Source organism: Argiope bruennichi, chromosome 5 (assembly GCF_947563725.1).
Source record: "Argiope bruennichi chromosome 5, qqArgBrue1.1, whole genome shotgun sequence".
Classification (NCBI taxonomy): Eukaryota; Metazoa; Arthropoda; class Arachnida; order Araneae; family Araneidae; genus Argiope; species Argiope bruennichi.
This window is the reverse complement of record NC_079155.1, coordinates 126,406,598-126,425,420: the sequence shown is the minus strand read 5'-3', so window position 1 is coordinate 126,425,420 and position 18,823 is coordinate 126,406,598. Positions and strand designations below refer to the sequence as shown.

At 28.0% G+C, this 18,823-nt stretch overlaps 1 protein-coding gene across 6 annotated transcripts in view; it reads left to right on the top strand.

Annotated features, from left to right (window-relative positions):
- LOC129969263 (ankyrin repeat and SAM domain-containing protein 6-like) overlaps nt 1-18,823 on the top strand; it is a 43,383-nt gene that overhangs the window by 5,359 nt on the left and 19,201 nt on the right. For all 6 annotated transcript variants that reach the window (XR_008784481.1, XR_008784480.1, XM_056083740.1 and 3 more), the window contains exons 3-8: nt 1,843-2,061; nt 4,263-4,451; nt 4,538-4,579; nt 7,048-7,255; nt 8,023-8,120; nt 11,165-11,294. Coding sequence is in view for 4 of the 6 variants with exons in the window: in XM_056083737.1 (XP_055939712.1) it covers nt 1,843-2,061; nt 4,263-4,451; nt 4,538-4,579; nt 7,048-7,255; nt 8,023-8,120; nt 11,165-11,294 (886 nt within the window). In the remaining 2 variants the exon portion in view is untranslated. The remainder of the gene's footprint in view (nt 1-1,842; nt 2,062-4,262; nt 4,452-4,537; nt 4,580-7,047; nt 7,256-8,022; nt 8,121-11,164; nt 11,295-18,823) is intronic.

Genomic DNA, 18,823 nt, shown 5'->3' with positions numbered 1-18,823 from the left:
AGAACCAAATTGGATGATACCCATAGATGTTCCCATTTGAAGAACCATTCATCTAAGACATCTGTTTCTCATTGTTTGCCTTTCTTCAGGTCTCCCTCTCTATGTGTGAAAGGTGTAATTTGATATTTTGAAGAGAAGGATGTGATGCTGATTCTGAATATGGGGGGAGGAATTTGTTTATTTATCTTCGGATTCTGGAAAAAGAACCCATGTTTGAAGGAAACAGTTCACATTTCAGATTTTCTTTTCTTTCTAGACTATTATTTATGTTTCACCCTCATTTTCTGCTTTATTTTTTGCTGTTTTTTTACTGTAAATGCTTAATTTTATCTAGACAAAATTTTTTATTTAAACTTTTCTTCATAATTATTCTTATTGCATTTAGCATATAAAAAATGTGCAGCAAACGATTTAAAAAAATATTTGACACAGGCCATTAAAGTGTCCACCTAAAAAATATTCATTGTGCAGTGTCAAAAAACTGCGCATAAAACTCTAAGAAAGTGCAAAATAATAATTTCTCATTATCTGTTAGGTGAAAAGACACTCATATGCTTTGAGAAATTTCATGCCAAATAATAAGTTATTTTTAATTTTGTTTTTTATTTGATATTTTCATTTTATTAATTAATAAAATTTAACTGTAAACATTTATTTTTAGCATTTTAATTAGATAATTTTCGTTCTTAGTTGAATTGATTTATAATTTGTATTAAATTGTAAAATAGATAATTTTTATTCTTAGTTGAATGAAATTATAATTTATTAAATAGTAATAGTTCTTATCTTTTAATTATTTATATTTATAAGATTTAGTGTAGAATTTTTGTAGTAAATATGTTATATTTTCAATTTTTAATATTTTAATTGTTTCAAATTACCTTGAACATGAATGAAAGTATTTGTAAACCTAAAATGTTTGTAATTACTGCTATTGTCATAAGGAATTACACAATAATTTCAAAAGATTTTCTTACACAGAGATTGCTCTAGATGGGCAGTGTCCTCGTTTGAGAAAACTCCTGCAGAAGAAGGCAAGTTAAAAAAAAAATTTGGACTGCAAAATCCATATGTATACAACCTATTAATCATGTGGATTTTTTTTCATTATATTTCAAAAATTTTAATGAACCTTTGCTGGAAAGGGTTAAAGCCTTTCATTTCTGTTCATACATTGTCCAGCTTTTGAATTGCTTGATCACCTTTCAGTGGGTTCTGTCACAGGTGAATGTGCACGGAAATGAAATTGCTGATGGTCTGTCCCGAGAGGGCAGCCATAAGAATACTGCTCATGGTGGCTGCCTTACTTTTTCAGAAATCGCCACCCAGGTCAGGCAAGATATTTGTTCTTCTTGGAGGAGGGTCCCCATGCATGAATGGTATGCAGAGAGTCACCCTGGTGGTGTTTTAATTGGGGTTGACAACAGGCACAATCAGACAATTCTCACTAAATTTCAAAGTGGACACATTCGTATAGAACGTCATGTGACAGGCAGCAAAGTTTATCCCCTGTGTCCAAATTGCAATGCGACTCAAGCTATTCCTGCCCACTTTTTGGCCTGCTTCGGTTTGAATAAAAGCCAGCTGTTCTCAAGTCCTGAGCCTGTGCTACATTGTTTGAAGGCATTCTGGCTTATGGACCTGGTTTAATGTCACTGTCGACCAGCTGGGATAAGCCACAACAGCAACATTTCCATTCATTATGATTGAAATATTATTGCTATCAGACATCAGTTTGTCACCTTTAAAAATTGTCTTTATGCATGTTTTTTTTTATTAAATATCACATTTATTTTTCTTTTATAAAATTTAATTTCATTAAATTTTTGTGACATTTGATAGGTTTGAGCCCGGTTGTTGCTGCTGCATGGAGTGGGGATTTGAAAACTGTGAAGTTATTAATTGAAGCTGGAGCAATGGTTGACCATATTGCATCTCTAAACCAAAATACAGAATGTGATTTATCTCCTCTGATGGCTGCATCTTTCTGTGGATATGAGGATATTGTAATCTATTTATTAGATGAAGGGGCTAATGTTGATCAAGTTTCTCCTGTTACTGGTAAAATAATGAACGATTTTATCAAAGAAATTATTTTTAAGCTGTATATTGCATAAGTATGGTATATTGGTTTAATTTTCGTGTATAAGAAAAGTAATTATATGTGACATCATATTACAGATGTCATTGACCATACTGTCTTTCATGTAATTATATGTTATTCTACATTCTATTGTGTTTATCATCTAAAATCTTATGTTGCAATGTGATACTGTGTCTGCATTATTACATAAACTTTTTCAGTTGAAAAAATGAATTTATTAACAATCACAATTTCTTCAAAGATGATACTTGCTACCCAAATTGTATTTCACTAGTTATCAGTTTGCCTTAGATTTTAATAGGTGTGTGTGATTAATTTCTTCTGGAGATACAAATGTAAACAAAAAGTTTTGTAATTTCTTGCTATACTTATATGCATATTTTAATAATGCTAATTTGTGTCTCTTTTGTTTGCTTTTGTATTTCGATACAATTCTGAATTTTGCTACTATTTTTAAGCTCATAATATTTATTTACATATTATTTGTAAAGGAAAAATTAGAAAAGCACTTACTAAAATTAGGAAGACAGAGATCACCTTTATTAAACACTAGCTGCCTTCAATGACAGTATAAAAATTTTTGACAAGCATAAAATTTAAAAATTATCATTAGTTAAATTAATTAATTATAAAATTCAAAACTTAAATATTATTATTGCTGTGTTTCAATAATTTGAAATTAAAGCCATCTAATAAAATAATTTATGATTAAAACCTCTGAGCACAATAAACTATTATTTCTAATAAATTTTTTTTTAAAAATGAAGATTTAAACAAATAAATATGATAAACTAATTAAAATGTATGAAAAATATGAATCTTTAGATGAAACAATAACCCCAAAATCAAGAATGAAATCCAGATGTATTTAGAATCAAAATATCTTCATGGATATAGCTAAAGTTTAACAGAAGCAAATTGAACAGAATTGTAAATAAATGTACTTACATGTTGTCATTTATTGAATATTGGTTTAAAGTTCTTGTTGCAGTATTGAAATAATTTGAAATGCAGTGTGATTTTAAGTAATAAAAGGCATAAAAATAAAAATAAAAGTAATTTTATTTGAAGTAAAAAAAAAATGGGATGAGCCTTATAACTCAAACTAATATTATATGTTCTTTTAAGTATAATTGTGTATAATCAGAAAACTGTTATATCTACACATTTATCAAATGAAAATTTTATGTGGGTAATAAACTAATTAGATACTACTTTAATTTAATATTTTGTAATATTTAATGCTATTTATATTGTTGTGATTGAATATGAATTCATTGAAAGTTTGATTTGGTTTATTATATTAAATAAAATTAAAGATTTGATATGAAATCTTACAAAAGTTACAAATTATGAAGTTTAATAGTAGTAGAGAAATGTTTTTAAAAAATCAGTTTTTATAAAATAAACTCTTATCTGGTTGTAAATGAATCACAATATGTCTCCTTTTTGTCTCTTCTCCACTCATTTATCTCCTATTTTATTAATTTTCTTTCTTTTGCCTTGCATAAAGAATATATAAAACTTTCTTCTTGAAGAACCTTGATTGCCAACAACAATAATTTTAAAAAATTTATAAAAATTGCACTAATTACTGTAATGTATTTCAAATAATGTCATTTTATTAACTGCAAAGCTTTCAGAGGTTGTTGACAAAAATGGTTGAAAATTGTTTTAATTCAATAAAGTTTGAACAAAAATTTAAAAGGTCTTTATTCCCAACCATTTAAGTACCATCTGTGTCGAATTTGGTAGCTCTAGTTCTGCTTTGTAAATGATCAACAGAAAAACCAATGACTTTCATCTTTATGAATATCAGAGATAAAGAAATTATATATTATTTTTCCAGATGTTATTTCAAATATCATTCATTAATGTAGTAAAGCTAATGTTTCTAAATTTAACTTTTTATTTTAATATCTCTTCTCACCTGAGTTGAGAAACATGAGTTTGTTTTTGTTGATGACAAATATTTGGTATCTTGTTTTTATTTATTCATCTCCCTACCAGTAAAATTGAGTTTTACTAATTTTATGCATAATAACGTTTGTTTTGTCTGTCATTTGATAATTCTCTAACCATAAAACTCATTCACTAATGTTTTTAAATTAAATGCTAACCTTCTGTAATTAATAAGTGCTTACATTTTCTATAAAAGGTTTATCACCTTTAATGCTGGCTGCTTATGGAGGTCGAAAGAAAATAGCCCAGATTATAGTGGAGAGTGGATCTGATACAACTAAAACCGATATATGTAATCAATCAGCAATGGATTTTGCCATTACTTGTTTTCATCAAGAAATAATTTTATTTTTAGAAAGTGTTATGGTTTCAAAATATGCCAATGGTATATATAAATTTCATTTTTATTTAATTGCAATTTATCAGATTTATTATTATTATTATTCGCTAACTTTTCTTTTTAATTTACAGAAGGCTCTGAAACAGCAGATATTTTTCTAGCAGTAAAGAGTGGTATGCTGATACATTTCATCCTTATTTAATTGCACTTAGTAATAGCCATGTATTTATGAACTATATCAAGCATTTATAAAACGTAAAATCTGTTCATATAATTAAAATTTTTGTCAGATTTTAATCATTAGAAAATGAAAGTATTTGAAAGTTTAGGTAATTGGTAGATTTTTACAGTTTGATATGTTTTATTTAATGGCAATCTTGTTGCAAGTTTATTAAATTCATGCAACTAAATGGAACAACTGAAATTAAGAATTTAGTTCACACCTCTTTCTGTTGAAATCATAAGTGGCCAAAATTACGATAATGCTGATAATCTATCTGGCCAGTGTAATGTGGTTCAGTCTTTGATTAAAAAAAAACATTAATTATCTGAATACTTATTTTGAATCTGGTACAGTTCTTATTTTAGTTATCTAAACCATTTCTATTTATTCTGTACTTTTAACTGTACATTTATCTGAGTGCATCAACTTATAGATGACGAATCATATAAAAAAAGTCAAAGATTGTGAAATAAAGTTCCTATAATCTTTTGTAATAATATTTATATCTAAAGAAAGAATAATCTGAAATTTATATTTAATTTTTCAAGAAATTTACTTTAGTCATTTTTTTCGATGTTTTGCATATATATATATATTCAAAATAAGCAAATAAATTTATATATTTAAGAGTTATTTAGACAAAGAAAATTAACATGTCATTAATTGTTGATTTAATTAAAAAAAATGTTGGAATATAAAATTTAATTAATCAGTTTATTAGAAGGGGGTTTACAATTTGCATTGCATAGAGCTGCATGATTATATCCACCATTGTTTGTTGTTTGGAGGTAATTAATGATAGTAATGAAACCAATGTTTTTTTAGTAGAGTCAATGGCAGTTTTAAAAGCAATTGAGAAAATGGGGGATTATTTTGAAGAAATTAATCTTTATATTGGCTCTTGCTCAATATGTATAGAATATTAAAAAAATATTCATTTATTATTAAAATCTACTGAATGCTAAAATAATAGCTAAATATAAAATTATATTAAGTGAAGGCTCCTGCTGGTATAATGGATGAAGACTATGCAGTTTTCTAGTCAAAAATGCAACTGATAGAAAAGCAATAGGTCTTCATTTAGAAGTTTCTAAACCATTGATTAAGCTTAAAATTAAAAAAATATCCATTATGTTTAAATAGCAAACTAAATGGGAGTTAACTAATAATTCAAGGTTTCTTTTTGGTTTGATTACTTCAGGGAATTCAAAAAGATGCCAAGGAAATTTCATATAAATTAAATTTTAATTACTGAGGGTATTTTCTGGCATATCAAATTCATTGATTTGGAAAATGGCTATATTGTGATTGCATTACTAATAAAAGAAATGCTGGTTATTAAATTTATGGATTGTAACATATGAGCAAGATTACTCAGTTAACAGTCCAAATACTTTTAATGAAGTCATTAATTTATTAGTATTGCACACACCACAAACACTAAATTAAAATGTTAAATTTTATAATTCAATTGATGTAAGTTTTAGAATTATCATTTTGAATCCGCCTGTCATTTCTTGCTCTTCATAATCATTCTCTTCTCTTTCTTTCTATCTAATTCAAACAGGAAGTCCAACTCTTGGTAATTTAGATAGACATTGCTGGTCATTACAAGATGTTCCAATTATAGATTAATATGAGTAAAATTCTTTCTAAACTATTATATAATTATGGGAATTTTGGAATTGTTCCAGCATAAGTCTGGGAAAATGAGGATTAAGAACAATGGAGATTGTATTGGCAGCTCTTTTGCATAATAATGTTTTGAGTCAATGTATTGAGATTTTGTGTTGTATTTTGCATTACTATTATTATCTAATTCTTTACTTTTGGTGTATGATTATTTTTGTATTTGCTAATATTTTTCTGTTTATATTATTATGATTTTTATGTCTTATATTATGTTTGATATATTATTATTATTTCCATTTTTTATTCTTTAAACCTTACTATTATTTTTAAATTTCATCCATTTTAATATTTTCTAAATTTTATTATAATTGTAGATTTCATACTTTATATATTCACAAAACTTATATGTCCTGTCTGAAAGTTTCTGTTGTATCTGTCTGAATTGTGTAGACTCTCACAAAGTTGTTCATAATTTAACTTTAATATCTATTATGGATTGATCAGTTTACTTTATCTTAGATATCTTTCTCTTTCATTCAATGTCCTGGGTAACATTCACCAGTAGTTCACAAAATTGGGAAAAAAAGAAATGAAGGGGCTTTACAGTAAGAAATTGAAGAATGATGTCCACATTAATTATTTTTGCAAAGATAAATAAGATTTAATATTTTATTCCATTGTTTAGTGTATCAAGTTCTGGATGAAGAAAGCACTTTATGAATCAAAACCTGAACTTTCTATTTTGATTCTCTTTTCAGCATTACTATAATAAGCATTTCATTTTAGGTGATATTTTAAAAGTCAAGTCTGTTTTAAAGCAAAATCCTGAGTCAGTGAATGCTGTTTCTCCCCATGATGGCATGACTCCATTAATGCTAGCTGCAATGTTGGGATATAACAACATTATTAATTTGCTAATATGTAGTGGTGGAAAATTAGATTCTCAGGATTTAGAAAATGGTTGGACTGCATTAATGTATGCTATTTTTCATAGGTAAGTAATGATACATGGTTTTTCTTATATTTTGTTTAAATTATTTTTATCACACAGACACGGAAAAAAAGTGCTTCAGCCTCATAAATTGTGTTGTGTTTATATATATATAAAAGAATTCTGCAGAAGTACTGCAATTCAATATGCTGCCATACATAATATTTTTATTATGTACTTTTCATATTTGGGAAATGTAATTCACTGCTTTTACATAAAGTCAGTATTTTTGTATTTGTATTCTGTGTTTTAACTTTCCAATTTTATATAATTATAAATTAGTTTTCACTTTGTACATTTTTTTAATAACATTCTTCTTTTAAGTTACTAAAATTACATATTATTATTGGCACATGTAATTTAAAAACCATATTTTAACTGTCGTCCTACTTCATAATGAAATTTCTAAAATTAAACAGTTTTGATTCTCAATTTTTTATTTATTAAGAACATTTTTGCAATTCTTACTTGCTATTCAAATCTGAGTAATATTTAACACTTAATTATTACTCAAATATTTATACAGACAACAGCTAATTTCATTTATTTTTGCTTTTAAAAATAACACCCTGCTTAATTTTTTTCTGAATAATGGAACTCGCCTTTTATGTATTCATTATATAGTTTGCCTGTTGTCTGTACTTTTTTCATTTTTCTTTCTACTTAATAGAAAGTTATTTTTCAGCCAATTCTAATGTATTTAAAAAAAATAGTTTCTTATTAATAGTAAAAGAAATGTTTCTTCTTTAAAGTTTTTATTTTATTTTCAGACGTTCACAAACAGTGGAATTGCTATTAAAAAAGGGTGCATCCATAGATTTTCGAGCTTCAAATGGATTCACTGCATTGGATCTGGCACGCCATTTAGGTATGCAAAATTTTTAAACTGGTGAATATTTTCTTGAAAATAATTTCAAAGTTAATGAAAAATGAAAATGTGTAAGATTTATTTAAACTGATAAAACATAGGTAAACGACTTTAAATTTTGAATTAAACACGAATTATTATGAATCAATTGGCAAATAAAATGCATAAAGGAATTGAATCAATATTTTTTAACAGCTTAACTTTTTATGTTTATTTAAATATGATTATATGGCTTATTGTTTTGTTGGCTGTTAAAATGAAAATAGTTAATTCCATATTTTTAAAATATGTTCTGAAAATTGTTTTTCAATTTTTTCTAAGACATCCAATAAAAAGGATTTAATCTTTAAAATTGGAAGTTGAGTTACAAATATATATATACAGGTTGTTTCCGAATTTGACCGACAAATTCAGAGGAATGATAATAAGCATCAAGAGGATAAAGAATCACCATACAACATGGGATCCCAAACGACGTTTAGTAGGTGAAAATCCCAAAAATATAAGGAGTTGGAGAACTGTTGGAAACTGTGAAAAATTAATAAAAAAATAACAAATGGTATTTCAACTATAAATTTTTTTAAAGTGAAAGCACATTCTTAAAAGTTTGTTTTTATGCTGGTAACATGCGGATTTGATGATATGGGGGGTCGTAAATTATTGAAAACGAAAAAGTAGTTTAGAACCCATATTTGCAAAAATATTAAAACTGGAAGAAAAATAAAAGCTTGAAAATGTAAGGAATTTTATATTCTATAATTTGATATAGGCGTGTAGTGTGAAAATTGGAGAGCTTTAAAGATATTCAACAAAAACTTATATGGGAACCAGAAAACATCGTTGCAAAATCAGTATCGATGTTCGCAGAGATCGCTGTCAAATTCAAAAGTTAAATTCAGAGCAAGGATAATAGGCATTAAGTAGATGGAAGATTACTAGTAAACGTAAGGCCGCAGATAACGTTTTTCAATGAAAATCACAAATCGGGCGGAGTTTGCACGTTGGATGCTTGATGCCACACAGGAAGATGTACTTTTCTGCTAGAGTTTTATTATCAGATGAAGCCTGCTTTACGAGAAAAGGTCTTCAACACGCACAATGCGAATATTTGGTCATTCGAAAATCCCTACATCAATATCTCGTTGAACATACAACACAAGTTTGATATTAACATCTGGACAGAGTCATCTATGGGGACCGTATCTTCTGCTCGAACGCATCAGCGGCACAAAGTACCTTGTTTTCTTCCAGAACGTTCCTCCGGATTTACTGCAAGCATTGCCGACAATTGCAGGTCAGAACATTTAGTTAATGCGTGATGTTACACCAGCGCATTTTAGTTGCATTCGTGAAATCTGACTTCGAATGACGTTTAACGACCATCAATTCTGCAATGCTCATTGATGAATGCTTGTTAACTGCTTTTATTTTTCTTGAATGCATGAAAAATTTACATACGAGAAGGCTTCTTCTCGACCTTGTTCCTAATCCTCGCATTCATGGGGACATTCTCTTCGCCAGACTCATTGTCTTTTCGACGTCTGTTTTTGCGATTTTCACTAAATAAACGTTACCTGCGACCTATGTTTTCTGGTAATTTTTTATCTACTTAATGCCCATTATCCTTGCTTTGAATTTATCTTTTGAATTTGACAACGATCTCTGCGAACATCGATACTAATGCTGCAGCAATGTTTCTGGTTCCCATTTTAGTTTTTGTTGAAAAATTTTAAAACTCCCCAGTTCTCACACTACACACTCATATCAAATTATAGAATATAAAATTCCTTACAATTTCAAGCTTTTATTTTTCTTCCAGTTTTAATATTTCTACAAATATGGGTTCTAAACTACTTTTTCGTTTTTAATAATTTACGACCCCCTAAATCATCAAATCCGCATGTTACCAGCATGAAAAAAGACGTTTAAGAATGTGCTTTCACTTAAAAAAATTCATAGTTGAAACACCATTTATTATTTTTTATAAGTTTAGTGCAGTTTCCAATATATATATATATATATATATATATATATATATATACAGGGTGTCTCAAAAACCTTGACCGAGGCGTTTGTTCCTTAAATATTGATCATAGAGATATACTAAAGTTGCCTAAAAAAAAGGTGTAAAATGTCATGAAATCGATTAAAATTTTCAGGAGATTAAACTTCAAAAAATACAAAATTTAAATTTTTATACGCACTTCGTATAAAAATATTCCTTATGAGTAAAATGTGCCCCATCCTCTCATAAGGTCATGTACAAAATTTCAGCAATTTATCACAAGAAGTCTCTATGAAACAACATAAATGCCGACTTAAACCAGTTTCCGATGCCTGGATATAAGTTCGCAAAGATGGAAAATCATATCGGATGTTCGGATTTGTATTTAAAACTAAAGATATAAAGCATATTTTATTTCCTTATGATGCATTCTTGCGTCGCGTCATCAGCACTGAAGTTGTAAACATTTGCATTTTAATTTGTGATTGACCCTTTACCAACTTTATTTTAACGTATCTTTGAGAGTTTTCATGATAAAATTCTGAAATTTTGTACATGACCTTATTAGAAGATGGGTCACATTTTACTCATTCGGGGATTTTTTTTTTATACGGAGTCCATATAAAAATTCAAATTTTGTATTTTTTAAAGTTTAATCTCCTGAAAATTTTAATCGATTTCATAACATTTTGCACCTTTTTTTTACGCAATTTTGTAATTTACAGTGTATGTCTGTGATCAATATTTAAGGAATAAAAGCCGTGGTCAAGGGTTTTGATACACCCTGTATATATATATATATATATATATATATATCAAGAATTGTGAAATCTTAGAAAAAATTTTCATATTTAACTGTACTATTTAACTATTTTCTGACTGAATATAAATCTTGGAAAGTGTAAATATATTTTTAAAAGAATTAAAATTAACTTTAAAAAATAAAGCTAGAAAAATAAATATCTTAAACACCTTTTAATTGACAAACTGTAGCTGAGTTAGTGATAATCATATAAATGCATATTCCAATCCTTTATAGATAGTTCTGACGCTAATAATATTGAAATCTTGGCCTCAAAGTTTCTCTCCACTAATCTCTCCTCCAGAAAGTTATCTATAAATTCTGCTTCAGATACTTTAGATCGGAAGAAAGCTTCAGGCTCTGAAAGGTATGAAAGATTCAAAATACTTTTTAAGTTTTTATTGAAAATTCAAATACTTCTATGAAATACATATTTGATGTATAATCTACGTACATAATATAATGATAACTAACAATACCCGCACAGCGTTGCATGTGGCATAACATTTAAGAGGAAAAATTAGCTTTAGACTTAAGTCTAACCTCCACCCGATATGACATGAGAATGTCATGAGGAATCAAAAAGATATTTAGAAATCATCAAAAATAACTACAAAATAATTTTTTATAGCACATATTCAGAAATATGTAGGGCTAAACTTTGATATACAGTCATTTGGCGCCTTACGAAGTAGGCAATTTTTCAGTGACGCTTTGTTTGGGGTTACATGACCGCCATTTTTTTTATGCTACTGTATTTCGATCTTTCCTGTTCATTTCCCTTGATTTTTTCCTGCTGCACATACTACTTCTACTTACTTTCATTATTTTCGATTATTATTATTTCATGCATTTCATTTTACTGCATTTATTGACATTTTTTCCTATATTTCCGTTAATTTGCTGCAGCGTTCCTCGGAACCTTTAGATTGGAAACGCTATTGCTGCCGTTCGTGCCACATTCAGCCATTTTGCTAAAATTTAGCGATAAACGTTTTGGGTGAAAATAACTGTATATCAATGCTGTTCCATATTTAGACTGTTAAAATAGTTTCAATTTTCCCTTGTAAACAACACATGCCTTTTGATTCATCTTTCCATTTTAAAGCTGGGCTAAGCTTTGATATACAGTCATTTCGTGCCTTGCGAGGTTGGCAATTTTTCGGTGTCACTTTTGCTACCGTTACCCTATTGCTGCCGTTCTCGCGACAGTCGGCCATTTCGCAAAAATTTGGCGATAAACTATTTTTTGACGAAAATGCCTGTAAATCAAAGCTTAACAATATGGACAGACTATAGACATTGTTCCTATTGAAACTGAGCCATCATTTTTGTAATCCACATACGGATCGAAATTCAGAGCTGTGTACCCCTTTTTGGACCAAATATCTGAAACATTTTTTCTTTCACTTCTCCTGTGTGTCAAATTTAAATGTCTTTCTCTGTCAGTAGACAAACGAGATTCATTCTGTTTCTGTAATTCAATTGCAGTGCGATTTAAAGAGAGACGGTTACTTCGCTCAGCAGAAAAACTCTGCTTTGAAAAAAGTGTGGACATTCTTTCTCTGATATTGGCTAATCTAACGTTTCTTTCCTCTACATTTTCATTATCGAGCAACAAACGAAGCGTTTTGGCATTTAATGTGCTCCGGCCAAGGTTGAATTTCCTTCTTTTGGGGATAATGAGATTTGAATCGCTGTTAAAATCAGACGTAAACAAAGAAATATATCGCATATGAATACCACAGCACTTGCTATTTGCACATGCGAAGTTTGAGATTTCCGTTCACGCGAGGATAAGTGCAAAGCACAGATACTGCTGCTTTATGCATGCGCGAATCGTAGTAGGAAAATAATTAAAATCGCAATTAAAAAACTCTTTTTTTAAAAATTTTAATAGGATTTCAACATACTAAAACCTTCCCCAATAAATGCGCTACGAAATGGTACAGATATCTCCAAAATTAGTTAAGTATTTCTCGAGTTTTTAGGATTGCAAAATACAGACGTTTTCCGGAGACTTCATTTTATACTATGTATAGATAATTCAATATATAATGTACATTTATTTACAGTTCTATTTTCCTAGAATTTATTTGCACTTTTATCCCGATGTTATGGAAATTATGAGGTGGTAAAGAGTACATAAAACCTAAGTTTTGTGAAGGATAATTACTCTTTATTTGATAAAGAAACAAGTAGCAAAACACAGACAAAGCATACTCAAAGATAATATTTGCAGAATCGCAGCAACACTCACTCAAACTATTATTCGTTTATTAAACAAGAACATAATAAAACTTAATGCAACTGTTGTCCAAGTGATAACACTGAAATGTGATAATTTATTTTTCATGTTGCTGCTTCGTTTTTTATAGCTTTTCAGTAGGGTATGAAATTTTCTTGAAGAATTTCTGGTTTCTTGACTCTTAAGAAAAATATCTCCATAATTTTTATATTTTCTTAACTTTTAATTATGTCACTACTACTGGAGATTAGAATTCATTAAAATATCTGTGGATTTCTCTTTTCAGCAATGGTACTGATACTGGAAGAAAGCAATATAGGTGGTTGATGACTGCATATCCTAGCAGTCTCGTTATATATAACTGTGATCAGTAACCCTCTATGATGCAAGCTGATTAATATGAATGATGTTTAACTTTGTGTTGGGTGACCCCTGTACCTTGCAACAACATCTTTCAGTTTCTAAAGATCAGTATAAGGTCTTTCCCAGTTCTATTGCAGCGGTCTGTTTCTCTGATGTCTGTTGATGTCGCAATGAGTCTTCATTATCTGAATGGACAGTTTAATTCGTCTCTGGCAAACACATGTATGCCTTCCAATCATACCTCGAATTTCTGCTCTTTATAGAGATATCGCCATAATTAGATTTTCCAGAATCACCATTTTTGTGTCCAAATTCGTAGCCTAGATTGGAGATAATTGACTTGACATTTATTCAGCATCCACTAAAAATATCTATAAATCTCTTTTCAGCGACAAAACTAACATTGCAGAAAAGCAATACTGAAGATTCTTAACAATGTTTATGAAAAAAAAAAAAACTTGTTTGTATCTTATACAAATCTATATGATATACAAATTTATTTTGTTATATAATGCAAATCAAGCTAAGTTCACAGTTTCATTGTTAAGCGTTTGCTTAAATCTATTCTTCATAATATTCATGTCTTTTAAAATGAAATATTATCTTTCTGAATGATTATTTCACATGAGGTCATTCCATCTTTTTTGTATTAACTTATAATTTGATTATTTTATTTTGTAAATATTTCTTGATATTCATTTTAATGATTACCAACTTCTTTAGCACATTAATTCTAAAGTAAAGTTTCACTTACAGTTTGAGGTTATATACTTTTTGAAATTTATTTCTTCATTCAAGTTCAATGAAAGAAGTATTTCTTTTAATAAATTTTGTATAGTAAAATATTTTCTTGCAGCTACAAATTCATACTTTTTATAATGTGATAATAGTTATAATTTTTCAATTATCTTTTCTATTAAAGTAATATTTTGGTTAGACTTAAAGGCATAGCATGGCATATAATATGACTTTAATCAACCTTTACTAGTCTAATTTGGTATAAGATTTAATATAGTTGAGTTCTAGTAGCTATTTTGATGCTTTATGATTTACTTTATAAGCAAGCATAGAAATGGGAACATATTTTTGCATTTAATTCATTTTCTTCAATCTTTTCAAAAATGCAATATTAAGTAGTTGTGTGTTTCTTTTGAACTATTTAATTGCCAGAAAAGCACTATTCAGGTAAGCAAGTTGGTTTCAAAAAGTGGATAGTTATTTATAAAGGTGTATATTGTCTAAAGCAATTATAAAAATAAAATGAGTAGTAAAATGAAAAAAAAAAAAAAAAAAAAAATGTTGCTACATTTTAGTTTCTTCTCTCTTTATAAATCCATTTTCTTTCAAAAATTTTTTGTCAGAATCTTAAATTTGTAAACTATAGAAGAAAATAAGTAATATATATATATATATATATATATATATATATATATATATATATATATATATATATATATATACTTATAATAAAGCTCAATGTGTGTGTGTGTGTGTTGGCGATCAAATTTGGTACATGTATACCTTAGAGGTCGGGAATGTGCACCTGGGGTCCCTTTTTTTGAAATTTTAATTAGAATTTTAATTATTAATTAAAAACTGACTTTCCCGCCAAAAAAATCTTCCATTTTCCCCACCGCCTACTTTTCCGCCAAAAAAATCTTCCATTTTCGCCACCGCCAAATGAGTAAGGCTTCCGGGTTATTTTTCTCCCAACAGTAATGAGGCTAGGGTTAGTATTTTTCGGCGGATTATTTCAAACGATTCTGTTTATTTTCTTAATGTTTGATGCATTTAAAATTAAACATTTTTAATTAATCGATCCTTCAGATTCATTCTGAAGTACTTTTGAATTAAAATAAAACAGAATAAAGGAAATTAAAAATTTCTAATCCGCATAGCGTTACCCCAACTGGCGTAGAAAAAAACCCCACGTATTTGAGTTACGTAACTGGCGTTGAAAATTCACGCATGCGCTTTGTGTTCTGAATTCCGCATTGTGTTGACGAATTATTATAACGGATGCGGATTGGATTTAAATTTTTTTTAGGTTCGTTGCATGCTTTTGTAATTAAAATGTATTTATGTTAGTTATATATTTTTTGTATATGCTTATAGTTTTAAGTGCATCGTTTTTTAAGTAGTTTTTTTAAAACCTGTTTTAAACCGTCTATTTTAAACGATTCGTTTCATTTTCTTAGTGTTTCATGTTCAAAAGTAAACATTGTTAATGAATCGATCTGCTCATGATGAATCTAAGAAAATTTTGTTGACAAATTCTTGAGATAATACGTAAATTGAAAAAGATATTCTTTAGTGCCCATAAAGTTTAAACGCTGAGGGACTCTATTTTCATTAATCAGATTATAAAAAAATTCTTTGTTTCAGTAAAAAATATTATTATATTAATTGCAGATTAATTCTTTCCACTTTAATTTAAAACATAAATTCTACGGGTGCTAACAGAAAATTAGAGAGATACATATTACGTTATGACTGAAGGCATTTATAATATTATGAGTGAATTATATGACTATCAAAATTTGAAGTTTTAAAATATTTTGATGAAGAAGCTATTAAAGTAGGAATTGCATAAAATATTTAAATATAAAAATTTTAACGAATATTAAGATTGGCGAACCGGTTGGTCGACAAATTCTTGAGATATTACATAAATTAAGAAAGATATTTTTTAGTTCCCATAAGGTTTAAATGCTCAGTGACTCTGTTTTCGTTAATCATGTTATTAAAAAAATTAACATTTATTGACGAACACGAACACACTGATATTCACCGTTACTCTGATTAGATGTTATAAAATCTGAATAGATAAACATAAACGTGTAAACAGCTGTGCGCCGGTTCAACACAGCTGGAAAGGGAAAAGAAGTTTCCGAAGAAAATTCACGCATGCGCATTGTTCTGATTGTTGTCATGACAACCACTTTCAACAGATGATTTAAATTATTTTTAGGTTAGTTACATGCTTTTGTAAGTAAATTGTATTTATGTTAGTTATATATTTTTTGTATATGCTTATAGTTTTAAGTACATCGTTTTTTAAGTAGTTTTTTTTAAACCTGTTTTCAATGATTTAAATTATTTTTAGGTTAGTTGCATGCTTTTGTAATTAAATTGTATTTATGTTAGTTATATATTTTTTTGTATATGCTTATAGTTTTAAGTACATCGTTTTTTAAGTAGTTTTTTTAAACCTGTTTTAGACCGATTATTTTAAACGATTCATTTTATTTTCTTAGTGTTTAATGCATTTAAAATGAAACATTGTTCATTAATCGATCTGTTCATGATGAATCTGAGAACATTTTGTTGACAAATTCTTGAGATATTACATAAATTAAGAAAGATATTCTTTAGTGCCCATAACGTTTAAACTCTCAGTGACTCTATTATCAGTAATCATATTATTAAAAAAAATGCTTTGTTTCAGTAAAAAATATTATTATATTAATTGCAGATGAATCATTTACACTTTAATTTAAAGCATAAATTCTACGAGGGGTAACAGAAAATGAGAGAGATACATATCACGTTATGACTGAAGGCCTTTATAATATTATGAGTGAATTATATGACTATCAAAATTTGAAGTTTTAAAATATTTTGCTGAAGAATCTATTAAAGTTGGAATTGCATAAAATATTTAATTATTAAAATTTTAACGAACATTAAGATTGGCGAACCGGCTGGTCGCCAAAGGCGGCTAGTATATATATATATATATATATACTAACCGCCTTTGGCGACCAGCCGGTTCGCCAATCTTAATGTTCGTTAAAATTTTAATAAATAAATATTTAATGCAATTCCTACTTTAATAGCTTCTTCATCAAAATATTTTAAAATTTCAAATTTTGATAGTCATATAATTCTCTCATAATATTATAAACACCTTCAGTCATAATGTAATATGTATCTCTCTAATTTTCTGTTAGTTCCCGTAGAATTTATACTATAAATTAAAGTGGAAAGGATTAATCTGCAATTAATATAATAATATTTTTTACTGAAACAAATTATTTTTTTGTAATATGATTACTGAAAACAGTCACTGAGTGTTTAAACTTTATGGGCACTAAAGAATATATTTCCTAATTTATGTAATATTTCAAGAATTTGTCAACAAAATATTCTCAGATTCATTATGACCAGAACGATTAATTAACAACGTTTAATTTTAAATGCATCAAACTCTAAGAAAATAAAACGAATCGTTTAATTATAATCGGTTGAAAACAGGTTAAAAAAAACTAAAAAAACGATGTACTTAAAACAATAAGCGTATACAAAAAATATATAACTAACATAAATACAATTTAATTACATAAACATGCAACTAACCTAAAAATAATTTAAATCATCCGTTGATAATGGTTGTCATGTCAACAATCAGAACACAATGCGCATGCGTGAATTTTCAAAGCCAGTTACGGTAAAGCAAATGCGTGAGTTTTTCTACGCCAGTTGGGGTAACGCTATGCAGATTAGAAGTTTTTAATTTCCTTTATTCTGTTTTATTTTAATTCAAAAGTACTTAAAAATGAATCTGAAAAATCGATTAATTAACAATGTTTAATTTTAAATGAATCAAACATTAAGAAAATAAATAGAATCGTTTTAAATAATCAGCCGAAAAATCTTAAGCCTAGCCTCATGACTGTTGGGAAAGAAACTGAAGCCGTACTCATTTGGCGGTGGGGAAAATGAAAAGATTTTTTTGGCGGGAAAGTTAGTTTTTAATTAATAATTAAAATTCTAATTAGAAATTCAAAAAAAGGGCTATCCTATCTTTTAAGTTAGATCAAACTGCACACGGTGTGCAAATTTGATTAAAATCGGTTAAGTAGTTTAGGAGTCCATCGCGGACAAACAACGTGACACGTAATTTATATATATTAAGATATATATATATATATATGATTATTTAAATCGAGCTAATTTTACAAAGATTTTTTGATTTATAATTAATTTTCTTTATAATTTTTGCTTGAAAATGTCAACAATTAAAAAAAAAAAGGAAAGAAAAGAAAACTGAATGTTTTTACAATCCTAGTTGTATATTTAGCCTTATTTATTGAAATTTCATTCTTTGTATGCAGGAAAAATATTTTCTAATCCCATATTTGTAAAATAAATCTTTATACAACTGTACATTTTTTTAAATTTAAATGAATCAATGATATTGATCAATGTGTAAAGATTTAATTTAAAAAAGTTATGTGACAAATATGAAATATATGAAATCAAAGTAGTTATTTTTTAAAAAT